General features: G+C 28.4%; 6 protein-coding genes across 6 annotated transcripts; 3 read left to right on the top strand and 3 right to left on the bottom strand.

The window, feature by feature from the left end:
• Positions 1–661: 661 nt before the first annotated feature.
• Positions 662–5644, bottom strand: OCT59_026786 (uncharacterized protein; the record flags this gene model as incomplete). Its single annotated transcript, XM_066143446.1, has 6 exons — positions 662–1754; positions 1837–1910; positions 2002–2051; positions 2781–4487; positions 4566–5105; positions 5188–5644. The coding sequence occupies 6 exons, from the start codon at positions 5642–5644 to the stop codon at positions 662–664; spliced, it is 3921 nt and encodes a 1306-aa protein (XP_065992965.1).
• Positions 5645–10028: 4384 nt separating this feature from the next.
• On the bottom strand, positions 10029–11640 carry OCT59_026785 (uncharacterized protein; the record flags this gene model as incomplete). The annotated part of the gene is made up of 5 exons (XM_066143445.1): positions 10029–10253; positions 10411–10608; positions 10696–10968; positions 11036–11268; positions 11343–11640. 5 exons carry the CDS (start codon positions 11638–11640, stop codon positions 10029–10031), a joined length of 1227 nt encoding a protein of 408 aa, XP_065992964.1.
• A 561-nt stretch (positions 11641–12201) lies between these two features.
• OCT59_026784 (uncharacterized protein) lies at positions 12202–13055 on the top strand (the record flags this gene model as incomplete). The annotated part of the gene is made up of 2 exons (XM_066143444.1): positions 12202–12929; positions 13043–13055. The coding sequence occupies 2 exons, from the start codon at positions 12202–12204 to the stop codon at positions 13053–13055; spliced, it is 741 nt and encodes a 246-aa protein (XP_065992963.1).
• A 4398-nt stretch (positions 13056–17453) lies between these two features.
• OCT59_026783 (uncharacterized protein) lies at positions 17454–18274 on the top strand (the record flags this gene model as incomplete). Its single annotated transcript, XM_066143441.1, has 5 exons — positions 17454–17540; positions 17885–17919; positions 18009–18020; positions 18121–18169; positions 18251–18274. The coding sequence occupies 5 exons, from the start codon at positions 17454–17456 to the stop codon at positions 18272–18274; spliced, it is 207 nt and encodes a 68-aa protein (XP_065992962.1).
• Positions 18275–18319: 45 nt separating this feature from the next.
• On the bottom strand, positions 18320–18553 carry OCT59_026782 (uncharacterized protein; the record flags this gene model as incomplete). Its single annotated transcript, XM_025319865.2, has 1 exon — positions 18320–18553. One exon carries the CDS (start codon positions 18551–18553, stop codon positions 18320–18322), a length of 234 nt encoding a protein of 77 aa, XP_025172806.2.
• A 3146-nt stretch (positions 18554–21699) lies between these two features.
• OCT59_026781 (uncharacterized protein) lies at positions 21700–21909 on the top strand (the record flags this gene model as incomplete). Its single annotated transcript, XM_066143440.1, has 1 exon — positions 21700–21909. One exon carries the CDS (start codon positions 21700–21702, stop codon positions 21907–21909), a length of 210 nt encoding a protein of 69 aa, XP_065992961.1.
• Positions 21910–23094: the final 1185 nt, after the last annotated feature.

The raw sequence follows: 23094 nt of genomic DNA, 5'->3' as shown, positions 1-23094 counted from the left end.
TATTATAATCTATATATAGATTTATAAATATGCAATTTTACGTAAAAAAATAAGTAACTTTTATATTAAAAAATATTATTATTTATATATTTTTATAAATATATAAATTTTATATAAAAAATTATTTAACTTTATATAAAAGTTATAAATTTATATAATTTTATCGATCTTTAAATTTCCTGATGTACAAACTGTTTAATTTTTGTACAACTTTATACATGTAAAAAATGTTCCAAATGGGCTAAATTTGAAAATGAATATTATATAAATTTGTGTTAATTATATATTGGATAAATTTCAATGAAAATTTTTCATAGGGCTTGCATTGTATCGTATAATTACAGCATAAAATAATATACATAAAAATACTAATATATATTATTTTAGTTATATAGTATTATTATTTTGTATACTTTAGTACAATATGTCTTAAATTTTTTTATAAATATCTAAAAATTATCATTGTAGCGATGTAACTAAAATGTCAAAAAAATCAATAATCATTTACATGATGCTTACAGAGATAAATTAAGAGTCTTGTAATTTTTGTTTTTTATCTTTATTTTTAATTGGCATGTTAATTAAATAAAATCCTTTGAAGAAACAGTAATTTTTTTATCAATTTAATCATTAATACTATTGTTTTTAATTCCTTAATACTTTACTTTTTCTCCTTCAATCTTTTATTTTGTTCTTCTATTGCTAACTTTTTCACACTATCGATGATAGTTGGAAAAAGAGACTGTTCACTCTCAATCTTTTTAGTTAAATTAAAAGGATTGAATTCATCTGTACTAAAAGGATCGAAGTCATCTGTTTGTTGATTAGGTACATTATTTTGTTGTATAAGGTCTTCATTATTTTGTTGTATAAGGTCTTCATTATTTTGTTGTATAAGATCTTCATTATTTTGTTGTGTAAGGTCTTCTTTTGTTTGTTCTATTTGCTTCTCTGATAATCTTTTATTTTGTTCTTCTACTGCTAACTTTTTCAAACTATCGATGATAGTTGGAGGAAGAGACTGTTGACCCTCAATCTTTTTAATTAAATTAAAAGGATTGAATTCATCTGTACTAAAAGGATCAAAGTCATCTGTTTGTTGATTAGGTACATTATTTTGTTGTGTAAGGTCTTTATTATTTTGTTGTATAAGGTCTTCATTTGTTTGTTCTATTTGCTTCTCTGATAATCTTTTATTTTGTTCTTCTACTGCTAACTTTTTCACACTATCGATGATAGTTGGAGGAAGAGACTGTTTACCCTCAATCTTTTTAATTAAATTAAAAGGATTGAATTCATCTGTACTAAAAGGATCGAGGTCATCTGTTTGTTGATTAGGTACATTATTTTGTTGTGTAAGGTCTTCATTTGTTTGTTCTATTTGCTTCTCTGGTTTATTATATTGTTTTTCTTTATTAACATGTTTTTCATTACTTTGCTTTTTATTATTATCAATTGCATTAATTAATTTACGAACTTCAGTAACAAGATCGTTAATATCAGTTATTTGTTTTTTAAGTAGATTATTTTGTTGTATAAGCTCTTCTTTTGTAGGTTCTTTTTGTTCCACTAGTTTATTATTTTTGTTTCCTTCATCATCATGTTCTTCGTTATTTTGTTTTTTATTATCATTAGTAAGTACTACCAACTCTTCCAATTTCTTACTGATAAATGGTGGATAATCAAATACAGCTTTATCATTATTAATTGCATTAATTAATTTACGAACTTTTGTAACAGGTACATCATAATAACTAAAATATTTAAATAAAATATATTAATAAAAATATATATACAAAAACTGAGAAATTATAATATAAATAAATTAACATTTACATCCAATCTGGAAACCATTTTTTATCGCTTCTCCAACATGGAAACATATAAAATAATTCAATTTCCATAATAATCTTAAAAAAAAAAATAAAATAAAATAAATGTTAGTTAACGAAAAGATTTAATATAATTACCAGATATGACTGAAACAAAAAAAAAATTTACCTTTGCTTTTTGAAGTAAAAATTCTTCTTCTTTATTATATTTTTCAATAGCTATATTGAGCAATCCAATAAATAAATTCAAAAGATAAATTACTGTGAAAAATGTAAAGGTAACTAATAAAACTGTCATTGTGTGATGATCACGATAAGTCCATGATGCTAAAGACCCAGAATCACCTATAATTAATTGTATTAGAAATTATTTAGTATTTTTTTTTTTTTAAAAAAAAAATGGTTTATAAATAAAGTAAATTATTACCGGTAAGGATTTTATACACGGCTAAAAGAGAAGTTGGAAACCAATTAAATAAATTCGTATTTGAATCAGTTTCTTGAATTAATTTTGTTGTATTATTAATAGTTCCATCCGAATTAATAAAATCGTATTTAGTTGCTAGGTTTTGTGGATCATTATCATCATTTTCATTGGTTGATTTTAGAATAATGAAAAATGCTTGAGCATAACCAAGTATAATAAAAAATAAGAGCATCAAGAATGGAAAAACTTTTTTTGCAACACCAATTATTATGGCAAAATAAATTCCAAATGATTTAATTACTCTGAAAAATAATAAAAATTTAAAACTTATTAATATAATAGATATTGCTGTAAGCCAAGAAGGTAGGCTTTTATTAATAAACCATAAAATTGCGGTTATAATTGGTAAAAGATATGACCCTATATCTATTAGTAAAAATTAAATCAGGTTATATATATATATATATATCATATATTTTTCTTAATATAAAGCAATTAAAATAAATATTAGTATTACTTACCAAATAAATTCCATACATCATTAACATAAAGTTTTGTGTTCCATAAAAATTGACGAATTTCAAAAATTAAAAATATTGAACCAAGTACAATGGAAATTATAAAAAGTAATTTAAAATAAGAATCAGGGATAGAATTTTGATCTAATGCAGAAGCTAATGAATAACAAATGTAAAAAATTGTATAAAAGAACCAATTCAAATAATAATAAATCCATCCAAAAGTTTTCCACTTATAATCAACAATTGCGGCAAAATTCCACCAATTATAAAGATGATCACCATCTATATTACAAAAGAGAATAGATTTCGGTTCATATATAAATTTATTCCAAGGATTATCGTTATATTCACAAATACGAGGAAAAGGAACTATAAAACTAACTGTTTGTGTTTCTTCCCGTATCCATAATTCTTTTAAAAATGATAATATAATCTTAAAATAATTATTATCCATATTTGATTCCTTAACGTAAATATTTTTTGAATATGAATAAAGTGATGTATTTTTTGAATTTTTAATTTTATTGCAATAAGGAGATAATATAATAGAAGTACTTAAAATGTATTTGACTATGGAATCAGGGTAATATTCACATAAATTTTTTAAGAATAAACTAATAAAAGTCATGTAAGTTTCGGAATAATCTTGAGTTGATTTGATAATTTTATCAATGGTTTGATAAACAACATCGTGATAATTTTCTTTAAATGCTATATTTAAAATTTCTGTTCCAAATTTTGAAATTGCCATTTCATTATCTATAATACCTGTAGCTAATTGTTTTATCAGTTGATAATCAATTTTGTCACTAATTGCCATTTTCAACATTTCTAATCCAAATCTTGATAATGCTACTGTATCATTTATAAAATCTTCGATTATTTCCTTCGCATCATTACAGTTTAATCTTGATAATGGTATTAAATATTTTGAATCATTAAATTCACTATTATAAACATTTATAAAAAGTGGCTTGTAATATTTATCAATAAAACTTGCATTAAATTTATTTCCATGATCTTTAATGAATTTTTTATAAATACGATCCCATTCATCATTATGCCAAAAATATTGATGTTTAAGCCCAAACTCATTTATTGAATAAATATCAATTCCTCTCATATTAATTAATACCAAATTCTGGTCGTTTAATAGTTCATATGAAAGTATATGAGGAACTTTAATATACTTTATTTCTTTACCAGTTGATTTTCTAAGTGTAATCTCATCATTATAATAATCAATATTCGGTATTACATTATCAGTAACAGAATTAAAATTATTACGAAGATAAAGTTGACAAAGACCTTCATTATTAATTTTAAAGTTATGTTTTAACACAAACTCTTTAGATGATGCAACCTTTTTAATCTCCACTTGTTTGATGATATCGTCAAGCATATTTTGTATAACCTTAAAAGTAAATAAAGTATAGTAAATACTATTCCTATAGATGTTCTTGTTTGTTAATTGTTTCAATTCTAACCCATTTTTAATACAAACGTTACCATTTTTGTCAATGCAAATTTTTTTGTTTGATTTAGTTATCACACTTTTTTTATTAAAATCTTGGGAAATATCAATTTCATAATAAGGTTGATAAGGATCTAAAAGTTTATGTTCGAGTGAGAAATGTTGATTAATGACTAATCTTTCGGAATTATCTTCCAAAGATATAAATTCAACTGGAGAATTCTCTTCACCATCTACGAAAATAAATTATAATTAGAATATATAAAAATTAAAAAATATTAAAATAATATAGTATATGTATTAATACTAACAATTATATTTTAAAATCAACATTCCATTTTCCATTGAAAATATGTAAGTATAATCATCAGCTATCGCAAATAACGTTTGATTTTTATTCATTATTATTGGTTTACGATAAAAAGAAGCCCCATCTGAGTTACATAGAAAAACATCAAGTATGAATCCCTCTGAAATGTATTGTCTTTCAAAAGTCATATTCGATAAATCAATTTGAATTATTAATGTTTTATGATCATTAACAATTAGAAATAACTTTTCTTGACATATAGAACTACGTAAGGTAGTATATTGACCACGTAAACTTTTGGGAATTTTTAGATCATAAATTTGAGAACATTTCCAAGAACCTTTATTTTTTGGTTTATTTTCTAAACAGTACTTGTAAATTTTTTTATTAATTAGCGATACTTGAATTAAATCTCCATTAGGAAGAAATCCAATAGTGTCACGTCCATCATGTCCATTATCTGAATCTACACAATTAACAGTATTTTCTAGTTCAAGAAATCCGGTATCACCAGTACGATCATTATTAAAATCAATAAGCCCTAAAAATTGCAACATAAATTATTATTAATTAAATCATAAAATTAATTTACTTATTTTTTGAATCAAAAATAAAATACTTACAATGTTTACGATATAAATAAAGTGACATGATTTTTTTACTTAATAGTACAAAATCGTCTAAATATGGTAAGAGATTGTTGAGTGGGACAAGTTTAACATAAACATCAGGTTGCAGTTCATTCAGTTTATTCTTTTCATCAATGTTAATTGGCCATCCAAGGAATGAATCATGGTCATAACTATAAGTAACAACATAATCATCATTTGAACTAGTATCATTCATATATTGAGGAACGAAAATACGGTAAATTGATTTCTTGTGGTATTCAATTTCATTCCAAAGATCATCTTTCTCCGGAATTTCTTTTAAAATACGGTAAATTGATTTCTCGTGGTTTTCAATTTCATCCTCAAGTTCTTGCATATTACCCTTAAGTTCTCTTATATCATCCTTATCATCTAAAATTTCTATTGATGTAGTATCATTATTCTGAGTTTCAATTTTTTCGCTACTCATATTACGAGAATAAATTTTTATTTATAAAAATTTACGATTTTTTTTTTTTTTTTTTGTTGCGCCCTTTATAAAAAAAAAAATGACGAATTTAAATATTACCATTTATATCAAGCATAATAAAATATGCATTTAACGATAAAAGAACTTATTTTTTGGACAAAAACAGTAAAATTAATAAAGTTTGTACTTGATATGCATAATGCAGATGTATATGTTCAACAATAAAAAAATTTTGTGCAGGGTTTAAAATCAAGCATTATTTATGTAACCAATTTATCATGTAAAAATTCACACGTTATCTTCAATTTATACGTGTAAAATTTTTTATACCGAGTTGAAAAATTAGATTTAAGTTTTACAGCTCAGTTTCAAATTTTGTAAATACCAATTCTAGTGCAAATATTAATTCAGAAGAAGTTCAATCGTTCTATAAAAAAAGAAAAATATGCAACAGAATGAGATTATCAGGAAAATGATAGTAATACTTTTAAAAAGTGGGCACAACCGATAGCTGCATGCATACGCCAACAAACAATGAAACGTCTCACTAGTTCAATGGCATAAAAGGTTAAATATAGAGATCGTCATGGTAACATTTATGGTTATAAACTTCTTATATAAGTAACTCTCTAAATAATGAAAATCTAATTTTGATACGTTCAATCAAATAGAATAATATCAGTCATTTGAAACATTCAAAATGTGTACATGAGTTACTTCCCAACTTGAACGATGAAAGCATATGATATGTTAGAATTAGAGAAAAATTGGGTACACACAATTTAGAAGAAAAAATTCATTTCCATTTTTCATATTTTCTAAGTATGATCTAAAGATGAATAATTAAATTTTAATAATACTTTGTAATCTGCTGTATTCTTTCAATACATGTTTATCTATTTCATGAGAAAGCAATAGAATTATACAAGAAGTCATATTATTTTAGAAATCAAATAGATTAAATAATAGGGTTTTGCTTTTTAACGCACCTGCGTTATGTCGTACCCCTATAATATGTTACAAATAAAAGTAAAAAATGACATTCTAAATCCTTTTTGATATATTAAGAAAATTGTAGAGCAGTCAAAAATAGTCGTAGTATAAGGTTTCTTATAGTACATTAAGTGCATAAGGTCTCACGCCAAGATTTTTTAAAAATGGAAAATCTTAACAAAGTTATGTGATCAAAGTGATCGACATAATTAATATATATAAAAATTGATTTACATTATATGACAAAATGAAGATCATTAGAGTCTGTTGGCTTTTTTTTTTTCAGAAAATTCCTTTTAACTAGAAGAATTATAAAATTATTTGATGTAATGTTATTTAAAAAAAAAACTATAAAAAAATTGTAAATCTATATATTATACACTGGCCTACAAAAAGTATTCGGATTTTCATCACGTGATTTTGCGCATCTGTGTTACAATCGGCGATTTCTCCCTATCGCACATATAAATAAAGGAGATAACAAAATATTTATTTTTCACTCCTCTTCTAGTTTTAAATGCGTGGAAAAGAAGTTTCAAAGACCCACTGGGAACGAATTATTGGCGCATATCTTAGTGGTATCAGGCAAAGAGTTATTTCTACTCAGTTTGGTATTCCGACCAGTACTGTAAATGATATTATAAAAAAGTATAAAGAAACAGGTTCTACAGAACCTAAGAAACGTTCTGGAAGACCAAAAGTTCTCACTGAACGTGATACCCGAGCTTTAAAATGTATCATCTGAACTGACCGGTTTTCTCCTCTAGGTGATGTGACAAACAGGCTAAATACCAGTCTTGACGCAACTTTACACCATAATACAGTCAGAAGTTACCTTCATAGTGAAGGTCTTGGAAGTTATACTGTCCAAAAAAAACTTCATTTGACTGCAAAACATCGAACTGACCGTTTGAGATGGTGTAAAGAAAAAAAATTGGATAGAGGAGTGGAAACAAGTGGTATGGTCAGATGAGTCAAGATTTGCTCTTTTTCAATCAGATGGTCGAGCAAGAGTATGGAGAAGTCCTGGAGAAACATACAATAAAGATTGTATTCAACCTACAGTTAAGTTTGGGGGAGGATCAGTAATGTTTTGGAGGTGTTTTGGTTGGCATGGAGTTGGTCCTTTGGTTGTAGTGGAGGGAAATATGGATTCTGATGAATACGTTAATATTCTGGCTAACCATTTTATCCCATGGGTTGACAATTACCTAACTCCATTTTTCAACAAGATGGAGCATTTTGTCATACTTCAACTTACAGTGTTTGGTGGATGAGAACGCATAGTATTCCGATTTTAGACTGGGTGGCACAGAGCCCTGATCTAAACCCGATCGAAAACCTGTGGAACTATTTGGATTATCAGGTTCGTAAAAGAAAGCCTTTGTTTAAGTCTAAACAGAAGTTAATTGGGCAGTACAAGAGGAATGGCGAAAAATCACTATTGAAACATGCCATAACCTAATTTTAAGTATGCCTAATCGGGTTAAAGCAGTAATTAAGGCCAAAGGTGGCCATATTAAATATTAATTTTTTAGCTATAATATTTTTCGTATAATAACTTTATATTTTATATTTTAATATAATAAAATTTATTTGTCAATTAATAAGTACGAAAAAATTTTTTATATGTACATAAAATTATAAATTTTACATATAAATTTTATAAATAAAAAAAAAATCTGAATACTTTTTGTAGGCCAGTGTATAATAATTTTAAATATATTCATTAAAAGAATAAATTAATTTATTCTAAAGAATATTGAATTTTTTTGTTTTAATTAATAATTTAAGCTATTTAATTATTAATTTTACATTTTTTTTTATAAAATCATAATATAATTTTATGAAAATTTTGATTTTTTAAAAATATTAAAAGGTGATAAAAGAAACTGACCAGATTTTTTTGCTTAAAATATTATATAATTAAAAAAAACTAATTATTAAAATTTATATTTTTAATAGATCATATTATATAGTATTACGATCTGGATGATTAATGGATGAACAAATTGTTCAAATATTTCTCATCTATTTTTGAAAAACAATGCCTACATTTTCTAAATTATGTATTGGCTATTAAGGTTTACATCTAACATTATAGGACGACCCAAAAAAATGAATTATTCTATTGACTAAATATTAAAAATGAAATATAATTCAGACAGATTAAATTTTATTATCTATACAGATGAATATTTCTGATTTTTGATGAATTTTCTAATTTATCTCTTTTTTTTTATTTCTGAAGGAGATATTTAAGTTTATATTAAAATATACTTACAAAATATCTCAAAAAAAATTATTCCTTTATTTGATTGATTGCGCATATAATTATTAAAATGTGACGATCTGTTAATCATCCAGATTGTAACTCTAATATTATATATTATTTATATTTTAAATTTTTTGTTTTAATTGGATTTAAATTGTTTTAAAATTCAAATAATTAATAATTTAAATAATACATAGTCAGTTACTTTTGTAAGTCACTGTAAAATAAAATGGAAACTTATAAAAAATGTTATAGTAGAAAAGTTTGGCAATACAAAAATAAAATATTTTTTGTTTTACTTAATAACTTTATTTTACAGTCAAATTTCAATATACCAAACCCATAGTTTGAGGGTGAAAGTTTAGTATATAGTAGAATTTAGTAAAGAAAAATTTTTTTATATACCAAACCCTTAAGTTTTTTCAGAAAAAGTTCAGTATATAAGAAAATTATGTGATTAATATTCCAATTTCAGCCAGAATAACACTGGTCGAATGACAACATATCAGAGAAAATTCAGGTACCCGATTCTTCACTAATTCTTCACAGATATATATATTATACAATCCCGATACTTATTCCCGATTGGGCTCAGGTTCTTGTTGCATTTCTGGATACAACCGGGCATAAATACTTCATAAGTATTGGATTTCTATTGGTGAAGAATCGGGTTTCTGTTATTTTACAAATAAACGCCCAATATTTACCAAATTAATAACTGAATCTTTTGAAGTTTTAATAAACTATAAGGTGCAAATCGGATAAATATTATGTTAATATCGGATTTCTGATATTTTACTTATATTTATATAATATTTAAGTATTTATTTGGGTTATCATAAAGTATCGTTAAACGATACAATACACGCCGGGCAGTAATTGAAATCACGATATTTCAAATTGTTTTAATCAATTTATTACTATTCGTTGCAATATATTATATAGCAATATACTAATCAATTTTACAGTAATACATTTGCTTGCTATATTTAATCGTTGTTATATAGAAATAAACTACAAATCATTCTTGCGTAATAAAAATATAAACTACAAATTATTATTAATATACGTGCTCTTTTAAATCTAACATTGCATTAATGCATTAATTAAACCTGTTCATCGAAGTTCGTTAGGTTCATCATTAATATTATCGATATTATCGATCTCATCTTGTGGTTGTACGTCGGATCCGTACGACTGTGATATCGACCAATCAGGGGCACCTTCAGGCGGTTTTGACTCGTCGATCCACGTTTTATCATCATACCAACGATGTCGTGAAAGTTTTACATGACTTATTTTCTCACCAACTCGGTCAGCCAAGCGAAGTAATTTACGTCCCTATAAAAATGAAAAAGAGATAATAAGCAAATGTATACAATAACTATACAATTGTTTTATTTGATACTTACACGACGTGACCTCCAGGGGCTTGTCGTAAACATGAAGAACATGTTTATCCTCTAAGTTTTGGTTCCCCCTTGTGCTTAGGACGAACATGATCTTCGATTTCTTTTTTGGTGAGCTCTTCATCAGTTTCAGAAACTTCATCACTGTGGAATCCTCCTTCATTAAATATGGTTTCACAGTCTTCCTTGAATTCTTCCCAAGATAATGATGACGGTTGAAATTCTTTAAGCGAGGCATCATTAATATTGAACATATGCTCGATGCCTTTCTGACGTCGCTCTTTTTTCTATTGCAATCAGATATTAGTGATTAGGATAGAAAGGAACAAGATCAAGGATTTTAATTTCATATTTCGGATGTCTTCAGTACTTACATCTTTTCTTCGAGAATTCGTTCCTTTTCTCTTCTTTTCAAATCTAGTCTTATCCGGATCAAGGCTAACCATCCAGCTTTCTCTACGATGGCGGTGTAGATTCTGTAAGACCCATTTCAATTCTATATCTTTGTATTGAAACCTTCCGGTCAAGACTCTAGCGATCTCCTTCATGATGTGTTTTGAAACGTGTGGTGCAATTTCTACCCATTTTTTGGTATGATCCAATTGCAATGAATCATCGAGACCGCTAAGTATCTGCACGACCTCATCCTTAATTTTATAAAAAAATATCGATTAAAAAATTTTGCTGAATAACCAATAGTTACTTGATACTCACATGGAACAACTTATATTGATCTTCGTCCATATCTTCAAGCAAAACCCGAGCACGTCGACGATATCCAGTTTCTGGTTCTGGCGTGAGTGATGTATTTTGTCTACTCCTTGGAACTGGTGTTGTCTGAGGGGTTGATGGCCATTCAGCTTGTAGGTCGTTCCTTGTTTGAGATTTCTTGAGGGTCCGAACTTCTTCCGTAAGTGCAGTGATAGCTCTGCTTAGGGCTTCGATATCTGTAAATTGAAATCATGACATTATATTCAAAATATGTAAAATAAAAAACATAATTATTATATTATAACCATACCATCATTCCTATTATATCTTGTAGTTGAACACCCTCCTTGTTGACTTGGTGAACGACTATCTGAATAATTAGTCCTATTATGTCTTGTAGTCGAACGTCCTCTTTGTTGACTTGGTGAACGACTATCTGAATAATTAGAATAAGAAGAACGTCTAGACTTGTTCCTTCTTGAACGATAACGGTGATGACGATGTGGTGACATTGAGTTTGTTTGATGATGGTTGTAAGAGGTTAAATTTGTTGTAGATAAGCGTCTTAAGCTTATTTTCTTAATTTTGAAAGGTCTTCTTCCACGCATTTTTACCAAAATTTGTTAAAGGATAAAAAAAAAACAATACAATAAGGTAAAAGACGTTCTTTTATACCTTTATTTATTTCCACAATTAAAATATTATGATTATTAATAATATTTTTTTTTTCCTATAATTAGATTAAATGTAATGATTACGATTTTTTTTTAATGATTTAGATCAAAGTATAATGATATGGCAGAGAAAAAAAATCAGTTCGTGGGAAGAAAGGGGTCTTTATATATATATTTTTTTTTGTCGTATGAGGACCGATAGGTCTGTCGAAAGTAACGAAATAGTCTATTAAATAAGCTTTTTTTGATTGAATTTTTTTTTCCTTTTTTTTCATGCCGATAAGTCTATTGAAAATAACGAAATAGTCTATTGAAGTATAAGCTTTTTTTTGATTCAAATAAAGGAACTTATATTGATTTAAATACAATAAATACAATAAATTGATAGTAACCTAATATGGTCAACAATGTCAATTATCAATCATACTAATATATCCGTTCATCGAAGAACCGAAAATTCATTTTTAATAAAATTTTTTTATATTATTATTTACAATGACGAGAAAATACCGAAGAACAAAAGCTGTCTTTGTAAAGAAATCCTATAATTTTAAACAGAAAACATCAAATAAAGTTCCGTGTCATTGCAATAAATGTAAAGGTAACATGGTTGATCCACGTACAAAAAATAGTCATAGTTTAAAAAGGGATATTAGACCAAGAGGAGTTATTGAAGAAATTATAGATTTAAATCAAGTTTCATCTGATGACCTAAACCAAGATACATCGGTAGACCTCTTGAATGATCCAATGGAAATAGAATCACATAATTCAGATGATGGTCATCATGAACCTATTGTTGATGAGGAAAATTATTCGTTTCTTCCCAAAAAATCGAAATCATCAAAAGCCAAATCGAAAGATAAACGAAAACATATCGGTAGTGGAAATTCCAAGAATGTATCATACCCTATTGTTGTTATTGAACAAAGTATTTCAGATGATGATACTAGTGATGCTGATGATGAAGAAAACGATCAAGTTGATAATGACTTTGATCCTATCGAAGAAATACCAAATGAATCTTCATCCGGCTGGTTTGACGCACCGGAAAATACATACGGTGATGATCCAGAAGCCTCCTTCATTGATTTTACTGAAGACTTTCATTGGATTGTTTTATGGATCTTATTATATCAAGAGAGATATAAGTTATCCGATGTCACTACCGATTCTTTAGTCAAATTTTTTAGATATCTTTTGGTTCTTTTGGATGCAAACACGTACAATTCTTTTCCTACATCTTTGTATATGGCACGTAAAAAACTTGGCGTCTGTGCTCATATTGTCAAATTCGCATCGTGTGAAAAGTGTTGCAAATTGTATAATGTAACAGAAGTATCAACTAACGACCCTTACCAAGTTCCAGCCACAATTCATTGTACCTATGTAGATTTTCCGGATCATCCGATGGCAAATCAAAGAAAAAAGTGCAATGCTACACTTGCTAAGAAAGTTCCGGTTACTAACGGAACAATCTATCGACCTTCTTTAACGTTCCCTACTGTTAGTTTAAAACACCAATTACAATTAATGTATAATCGAAAAGGATTTGAGAAATTATGTAGAAAATGGGCGGACCGTAACGATTCTCAATTTTTGAATGATATTTATGACGGAAAGATCTGGAAAACCTTTCAGGATCATCGTCAAAATATACCATTTTTCCGGAAAGATGTCTCAGACCGCCACTTAGGCATCATGTTAAATATCGACTGGTTCCAACCATTCGATAATTCAACTTATAGTATAGGAGCTCTATATGGTGTAATATGTAACCTGCCTCGAAATGAAAGATTCAAGCCATCAAATATTTTGACAATGGCTTTAATTCCGGGGCCAAATGAGCCTAGTTTACATCAACTAAACCATTATATAGCTCCCATCATCGATCAATTAATCGAGTTATGGAATGGGATTGAACTATCGAAAACATACGAAAGCTCTACCGGAAAATCTATTCGAGCCGCAGTAATATGCTGCTCATGTGATATTCCAGCCGCGAGAAAACTCTGCGGTCATATCTCTGCGCGAGTGGCTTGTCATAGATGCTTAAAAAAGGCTCAATATGATGATCGAAATCAACCGAATTTTGGCGGATTTGATGATATTGATGAATGGTTTGTCGAAAGAGATATCAACCAGGTTCGAAGGGATGCGCGAGAATGGTTGAATTGCAATACTAAAGATGCTAGAAATAGTCACGTCCATAATACTTTAGTACGGTGGTCAGAAATGTATCGACTTCCGTACTTTGATTCAGTGCGATTTCTCACAGTGGATCCAATGCATTGTTTGTTCTTGGGTATTGCTAAGTGGATCGTGACCAGACTGTGGATCGAGGAGGGCCGATTGACACAAAAAGATTTAGAAACAATGCAAAAAAGGGCAAATGCAATAAAAGTTCCAGCAGATATCGGTAGAATTCCCTACAAAATTGCTACAGGTAGAAGGCTTTTCAAAGTTGTTCTTCCGTGATCAATGGAAGACTTTTATCTTAATTTATGCCACTTCCATAACATGGGATCTGCTTCAAGAATCGGATAAATTGATACTCGCCAATTTTGTCCGTGCATGCAATATTCTTGTATGCAGATCTATAACAACGAATGGGTTAGAAGAAGCTCATAAAAATCTTCTAAGTGGCAAAGCTTTCATTGAAGAAAATTACGGCGCAGAAAAAATTACGCCGAATTTACATTTATGCTTACATATTTGCCATTGTGCGTTAGACTATGGACCATTATACGCGTTCTGGTGTTTCAGTTACGAACGCATGAACGGTCTATTAGGTAATTCCAGATTTCCGAACTTATCAATATAATTAAATCAATTTATTAAATAGTCTATATTTATAGGATCGTATCATAGCAGTAATAGAAGAATCGAACCAGAATTATTAAAAACCATTCAATTCAACTCTCTTCTTGATCAGTTTTCTTCATGCGCCCAAGACCATCAACATTTATCGACTTGTATCACACTAATTACACCGAAAGAAACTACCGGCAGTCTTGTAATTCATGATGAAATTAATGGAATAGATTACCGGGAATTTTTATCAATGTCTAGAAACGTGGAAGAAATGGCCGGAACGAGGTTCGGAACCTTTTCCAGGTACTTTTCTTAATCCTAAAAGGATAGACACCAACCTTTCAAAAGAAGTATTAGATTTGTTGGTTGAATATTACCGCAATGCCTATGGAAAAGATTTCGCAGCACTATCAGATATCCATGCTGCTCCTTCTGCTATACCGGTATTACCAAAAGTGAACACTTATGGACGACTAAAAATTGGATCCGAAGTTTTTGGGTCAATGTATTCTAAAAGGCACGTCACATCGGCCAAAATATTATCCCAATTTCTCCATGATAATACTAAAGATACTTATCCCGGTATTGTTCAATTTTATTTTGAACATATTATACATTTTCCGGAAGGTTCTGTAAATCATTCCCTAGCATTTGTAAAGTGGTACCTTCCGGCAGAAAATCACAAGACTAGATTTCATTGCACAATTAATGGCGATGAAAATTTGTGCAATATAGAACTATGGAAAAAAGAATTTTATGATCTTAGCAGGGATTGTATTATCCTGTACATAGTATACTGGGTCGGTTTGTTGAAGGTTCTTTTTCAATAGGACGAAAAGAAACCCGGAAATATGTGTCAGTAATACCGATCAATAGAAAGTTTCATATTTAAAATTTATAATAATACTGTAATATCAATCATGTTTTATATTATGAATATTATAAATATACAAATAAATAAATATATAATAATTATTATTAAACCTTTAAATTTCTCACGTCTAATATCAATGTTCTATCAGTATTATTATCGGACGTGTGATGTTTTACCGATGCTTATTTATAAATTAATGACAGATCATGACAGATCGGGTGTTTATTTATTAGTCATCGGGAAATCCGGAAGGTAATCAATTTGTTACTTATTATCGGCCGATCAAATTTGATATACGTTTAGAATCTATCGGCTTCTTATATAATAGAATCAATAGGCCTATCGGGATACTGATTATTTAATGATAAAAAAAATAAGAGCCGGTTAAGAACCGAAACCTGATTGGTCCCGATTCTTAACTGGCTCTTAATACACCGATTCTTCATCATTTGACCAGTGTAAGATGTTTTGGCATTAATTAATTTAGGCAAAAAATTAGGTAGTTCTAATTCTGACCAAAATTAATTAATTTTAGATGAAATTGGCAAATTATGTGACTAAATTTGGTATATCAAAAAATTTTTTATTATGTTTTATAATAAGTGGTAAACTAATAATAAAGTTCAGTATACATTATATAAAGTTTATCAGTATGATATTAGTATATCAAAATATTTTTAAATACTATAAAACTAGTTTTTTAAAAAAAGTTCAGTAAGTTGAGAATTCATTATATCATGGGTTCATTATATTGAAATTAAACTGTAATAACTCTAGATATCTGATATACAGTTTTTTTTTGAAATAATAAATTTAATAAATATAGTAATACAATATTTCTTTTATAGTATATGATAAAAAAGCTTTAAAGATATAATTGATAATTATAATAAAATTTTTTTTTTTCTTTTTTGTCTGATATGTATTATTAGTAAGCAATCAATTATTTCATCATCAAAATCTTAAAAAATAATTTAATTCGTAATTTGCGTGAAAAGTAAAAAATCTAATTATTAAAAACTAGGGTTAAGTTATATATAGTAATATATAATAATGTAAAATCTGAAAATGTAACAAATTAAAATATATAATGTAAAAGTTAAAACCATTAATATAAAATTATACCATTTAGCTAACTTTTTACTAGAAGTTCAGTAAAATTTTCAATAATTAGAAATGACTTTTCTGTGAGTTTAAAAGTAAAAATCCATTATTTATAACATTAAAAATAAAGTATTTTTTACTTTTAAGTCTATAAATAAATTATTTATAATACTTAAATCTCAAAAAATTTACCAGACTTTTAACAAAAAGTAAGTCAAATAACATAACTTGATAGCAATAATAAATAAACTTAATTTTTATATTATATTTAACAATTAGTATTTTGGTTTGCTATAATATCAGAATTTACGTTATTATATAATTACCCAATTTTTGATATAGGGTTTTCTACTTTATTTGCAAATTATGAATTAAATATATTTAATAAGTATATTATTAAAAATTTTTACAATCTTTATTTTATAAAGATATACTATAGCAAAAGTTTTTTAAAGTAAATTCCTTAAATATAATATTTTATTTATTATTAATAAAAATTTATTTATTACATCATTTGTACTAAAAAGAGATTATTTATATAAAAAAAAAAATTTAAATAAAATAATTAAAAAAACTGCTCTTTTTTTATTAAACTTTTTTGATAAGATAAAAAATAACAAAAAAGTAGAAAAAAATGAAGGGAAAAAGAAACAAAAAATCTTATTATTATTTTACATCCATTCTTACAAGTTTTTCTTTAAGTACTTTATCTCTTGAATACCATTCTTCTATACCTTTAAATAAAATAAGGTTTGTGATAAAAACTTTTGCAGAAATTCAACAAATAAGAAGGATGAAGTTTTGATATATAGACATACATATTATGAAGAATGTTTTCAGGTATTAGGTTTAAAGTGTAAATATTATTATAAATGCTTAAATAAATCTAATAAAATCATATAATCAGAGATTGCATTTAGAAGAAATTCAAATAAAATCAGATATTAAAAAAGAAATGAATAAAGATAGTTGCAAATTTGAAGAAACTAATAGTTATAAATCAAAAGTTAAGACCGATTTTGAATTACAAAAAGAATCTTGGGTAATATTTAAAAACATAAGTATTGTATTATTAAAATTTTAATTAATATTTTTAAAGTTTACTCTCTTCACAAAGTGAATGTTGATCATCACGTCACGTGAAATTAAACCAATAAGTGGATTTTTAAACATGCTACAGTATAAACATACGCGTGGTATTTTATTCCAACACTCTTTTTAACTAAATAATTTTAGTTTGTGGCAATTGAGTACTTCGCGCTACCCACATGACCCGACTAACATTACATTCTATATATTCAAACTTATGACCACTTCATGTTTGTCGTTATTAAAATTAGTTGCCATAGTTTTGTTTTCAGTTTTTGTTACCAAAAATCGGTTTAGAGCAAAGTCAACAAAGATTATAAAAGATCGCACGCGTATGTTTTATTTTATTAGATATAGACAAGTAATTATTATAAATTTGAAGTGGGTTATCATATTAATAATAATATATCTCATCTATTAGAAACGTGCGTTCGTACCTACAGTGCCAAAGCCTTTCAAATTTCATACTGAATCGCGGGCCAATAACTCTCGTAATAAAGAAAATTCCCCAAAATCACCATTTATTCCTTTAGATCTCAGTATGCAACAATTTTAGAAAATCCAACCAGATTCGATGCTAAGGTATCAGATGATAATACGTTTCAAAAATCAACATCGTGATTTTGAAGTTAACAATCGCGATTTTTTCCTTTAAAAAAAAAGTCTGGTAAATATATAATCCATTAAATCGAAAGGTAATTGTTCTTCTGAGAATTTACGCATAAAACATCGTTACATCGTCTCTTGATTAAATTTTAAATTCTCTTTTAAAAATCCTTGAAAATAGGAGTTTCGGAATCCCAAAAGTACATATTCACCGGCCATAACGAAACCTAAGCCACCAAGACCGAAAAGTCCTTCACCATCACATGTCATTAAAGATGTACCGGTGACTGAATTACCAATGTTTAGATGAACAATTACCTTTCGATCTAATGGATTAGCCCTGAATCTATAACCTCTCATTCCGTTATTTTACGTTAATATCATTAACATCAAATACATTATAAAATAAATAAAGAATTATTCCTCTCTTTTGTTTTAATGTTCTAAGTGTGATATTATAAGTTGAACCATAATACTATATATATACTAATACAAGCTATCAGTTATTATACCTACTGCTCTTTTTTATGTCAGTAAATTGCGGCAGTGCCATCTTCTTAATATCTATCTTCAGGATCAAGTCTTGGTCAACACTTTCCTAATAAATCTAAATTAGTAGTAATATCTATCTATAGATCCATTTAAGCAGTGTTGTAATAATTCCTATTAATTACATAATAAAAAAATGTTTTTTAATGTTTGTAATCAACATAGAAATAGATAATCTCTATTCATAAAACAATTCTTTTTTAATAATAAGCCATTATGATCTCAAACCTCATTTAAAAAGACCATCTCCATAAAAATTATTTGTCATTACGTTCGCAACGCGCAGTACTTATTAATAAGTGTCACTTAACAGCAATAGAAATCGCAGTTAATTTGAAATTCAATCAACTCATTCAGTATAATTTTAACTTACAATAGCGAGATATCCATTAAATTACCAACACCTAAGATAAATCCTAATTAATATGTTATGTATCATTTAATATAAATGTAACGTTTAAGGTATTTTATTCATATGTTCAAGGTACTTTACCTTCATGACCTTCAAAAGATCATGGTTGCGCGTAATAATTTCTACTCTTACCAGCGAATCACTTTCACTAGCTGATAACCTATTCTTTTTTTTAGCTTCTGGTTGTGTCAACACTTAGTTTGATTGTTGGTAAAAGTGATCAAATCGGTGAGTATAATGATTTATAGGTATAAGCTTCGGGATGGTTGTTGCTAGTGGATCAGGTTCGTTGATATTAAGATAACTATATTTACTAATGGGTTCCAAATCGATCGTCTTTATTCACCCTAATTAACACGTATATATGTTTGTTATTATATCAAGTTTCACACTCTTTGAGTCTAACCACAAATTTGTTAACGGTCATTGGAAGAAATGCAAAAAAGAAATATAGTTCGAGTCCGTCACCCATACGTCGAGACCGAGTAAAGGTCCTCTTTCACGTTCGGCACAGAAATATCGAACAAGCAGACTGAAATGGCGATATCGGATGGTCAACACTGTATGATCGTTTCATCGAAGAGATTAACAAAGACCCGAGTGACTTGCTGTAGATAATGAAGAAGAAATTTCTGAGGAGGAAGAACTAATGGAAAAAAAAGACGATCAGGACGAATACATACTAATTCGCGGAGATGGGACCAAATACAACCATAGAGAGTTCATCTAACCTGGGAGCCTGCGATATGGATCGAAACCATGATTGGCTTAATGATGGCAAACAACATTATGATGATTCGGATCTCGCAGATGCTAATAATTTTTTGCAACAGGCAACTGGAGATGAGCGGGACGAAGGAAATGAAAATCGGTGTGTGGACATTGCGAATTATGATAGCCTGAATGGAGAATAAAATTGCATTATCACAACATGCTTACAAGCCCAGACCGAACCACTACATGGGAACAGCGTGAACAGGGAAATCATACCTCATCATGGCGATCCGAAACATGCTTCACGAAATGGCAGGCAACGAGACTAAGACTCCACTACTTGTACTTGCACCAATGGGAGTTGCAGCCTTCAATATCAGAGGGAGGACAGTCAACTCCGCACTATCTAAACCAATATGTAATAGTAACAATAACCTAGACATAAATGGGGGACGATTAAAAACGATTACAGCAAAGGTTAGAAGGGGTGAAATATATCATTATAGACGAAAAAAATATGATCGGGACTGCGTCAAGCTTTTCCAGAGCACAACAACGAACCTTTTGGTGGACGATCGATTATTTTGTTTGGGGACTTTGGTCAGCTTCCACCCGTGCTCGATCTTCCCATGAATGATGGCATTCAAGGAGATGCATTGTCCAATGATGGTTTCGCAGCTTACAAACAATTTCGGGAAGTATACAAGCTCGAAGCAATTCAGCGGCAATTTGGAGATTCCGCAGAACAGAAATTTAGGGAGATTCTCTCAAGGATGCGCGATGGAGAATCCACTATAGAAGACTAGGAAATACTTGAATATAAACAGTCCAGAGAAGAACGCAACCGAATCTCAGATACTATATTTATACTACCAAGAATGGAGATCCTTGAATCGTCCAGTAGCTAAGATACTCGCTGTGCATTCTGGCGGCAGGGAGGCAAAAAACGCCGATTTTGATACGGCAAAAAGATTCACTGTTAGCACGTATCAACGTATCATGTTAACGGCAAATCTGTAGACAGCAGCTGGGGTTAGTTAACGGCTCAATGAGAACTGTTTGGAACATAATTTTTAATGACCAAGGATCACATACCTTCCAACAGTAGTTTTATTAGCTTCAATAACTACGAAGGGGCCAACTATTACGGGACTGAAGTTGTCCCGATCGTGCCAATCCGACGTGTGTGCTCACGATGGCAACTTCCAATTTGCCTTGCTTGGGCCATCACTGTGCACAAAAGTCAGGGACTCGCCTTACCAAAAGCTAAAATAGATCTTGGAACGAAAGAGTTTGCTGCATGTCCTTTTTTTGTAGCAGTATCTCGGGTGCGTGCTTTAAAGGATCTCTTTAGTCCCTTCAGCTTTGAAAGACTCGAACGAATCAAATTTTGTATAGGAGTAGAGGTTTATTGTTTTGGCAGTTTTTTTTTATAGCATTTACTGATTATTTTTTTTACAGAAAAAGATAGCGATAATCTGATCAAAAATAAACCAATCAAATAATCGTGAGTGGATAAACCATTATGTGACTTTTTTTTCAAAGTGCGTAAATATACATTATCCTTCGCCCGGACAATTATTACTTTAAATTTTATATAATTAATAATTTATTAAACTTTATTTTTAGTGTCATTATCAAAAATTATTATGCCAAAATCGAATTGAAAAATCACAACCTTTAACCATTTCAAAAGCATGGAATAATGTTAGTAAAAATACTATTATTCATTCTTGGCAAAAAACTGGTAGTGAAATAAATGATGGAGCTTTTGAGAAATTGGAACAGTTAATAAGACAAATACCAAGAAATAATGATGGAGAGATACTAAATGCTAGTGAATTCATTCAATGTGATGAACTTGGAAGTTGATGCAATGCCAGATATAGAAGAAATTGTTGCTGCTGTTTGCTATGAACCTGATGATAATAATAATAATGAAATTGAAAGTGAAATAGAAATTAAGACTATTGAAGCTTTAGAATCATGTGAGAAATTAATAAAGTTCAGGATAAAAAATTTGAAATTGATGACAAATTAATGAGTAGTTTAAAAAAATTACAAAAAAACTTACAATATGATAAAGTAGTATCAGCAAGTTTGGATAAATTTTTTAATAATTAATTCTTAACATTTATGTAATTAATAATTGCGTATTGCGTTTATAAAAATAATAAATTACATAGTATAATTTATAAATTGTTATAATAACATCTCGTTATAATGACAAAAATTTTTGGTACCGGACATGTCATTATAACGGGCGGCATTTGTAGTACTCTTTCCTTTATTAATGAATTTTTCTTATCTTTTATATTAAATCACATTTCTAAAAATTTTGTTAATTCTTTTAATTTTATAATCTCTAAATCTTATTTTTATAATCAAATATATTGGCAGATATTTGTTCTTATGCAACCTACTTTTCTCCTCCCCCCCATTTTGACGCGTTTTTGATATGTGAATTAAATAATGCTAGGCCGCCTACTTTTCTCCTCACAAAAGGGACTTTCGTTTTAAGAATGGGAAATCTTTATAGTTAGAACGATATAAGTCCATTTTTCTTAATTAAAAGAACTTTTACTTAAAGGAATAAAAGAAACTAAATTCAGGAAGATGAAAATTTTAAAATTCCAGGGAAAAGATTGACCTTAGTCACCAATATATTTGGTATTCAAAATGAAACTCAAAAATTACAATTGAGACAATGGACATTTTTAGTTATTAGTATTTTTAAATAAATTTATACTTTTATAAACTAAATATAAACAATTAAAGTAAAAATTTTCAATGTTTTACAAAGATAATACGATTTGAACAAACGAGATTTAGCTTCGAAAGAAAGGCCCTATTGCATATATATTTCAACGGCTGTCTACTGTTTTAAGGGATTAATTAATTTCCTTATATTTTTTGTTCATTGTTTTCTGAATAATAATTAATACAAATGATGTTATCTTGTCAATGATATTCCATAATAAGAACGGGTAAACAAATTCCCGAAACATTATTATGCACTATATATCGCACAAAGATCGATTAATTATCGAATCGCTATATTCCCTGAATGAGAGAGAATGGAACGCTCAAATTGAAAGAAGAATTTCAGGCGGGATAAATATATTAAAATAGTATTGCCGGAGTTGGATAATTTAAATAATACGATTAATAAATTGGCCCGTGTTTTTTTTTTACTAATTTAATCTATAAGCTCTTCCTAAATCAA

Source organism: Rhizophagus irregularis, chromosome 6, assembly GCF_026210795.1.
Source record: "Rhizophagus irregularis chromosome 6, complete sequence".
NCBI classification, from domain to species: domain Eukaryota; kingdom Fungi; phylum Glomeromycota; class Glomeromycetes; order Glomerales; family Glomeraceae; genus Rhizophagus; species Rhizophagus irregularis.
The sequence above is the reverse complement of the archived record's forward strand: the minus strand, read 5'-3'. Positions and strand labels throughout refer to the sequence as shown.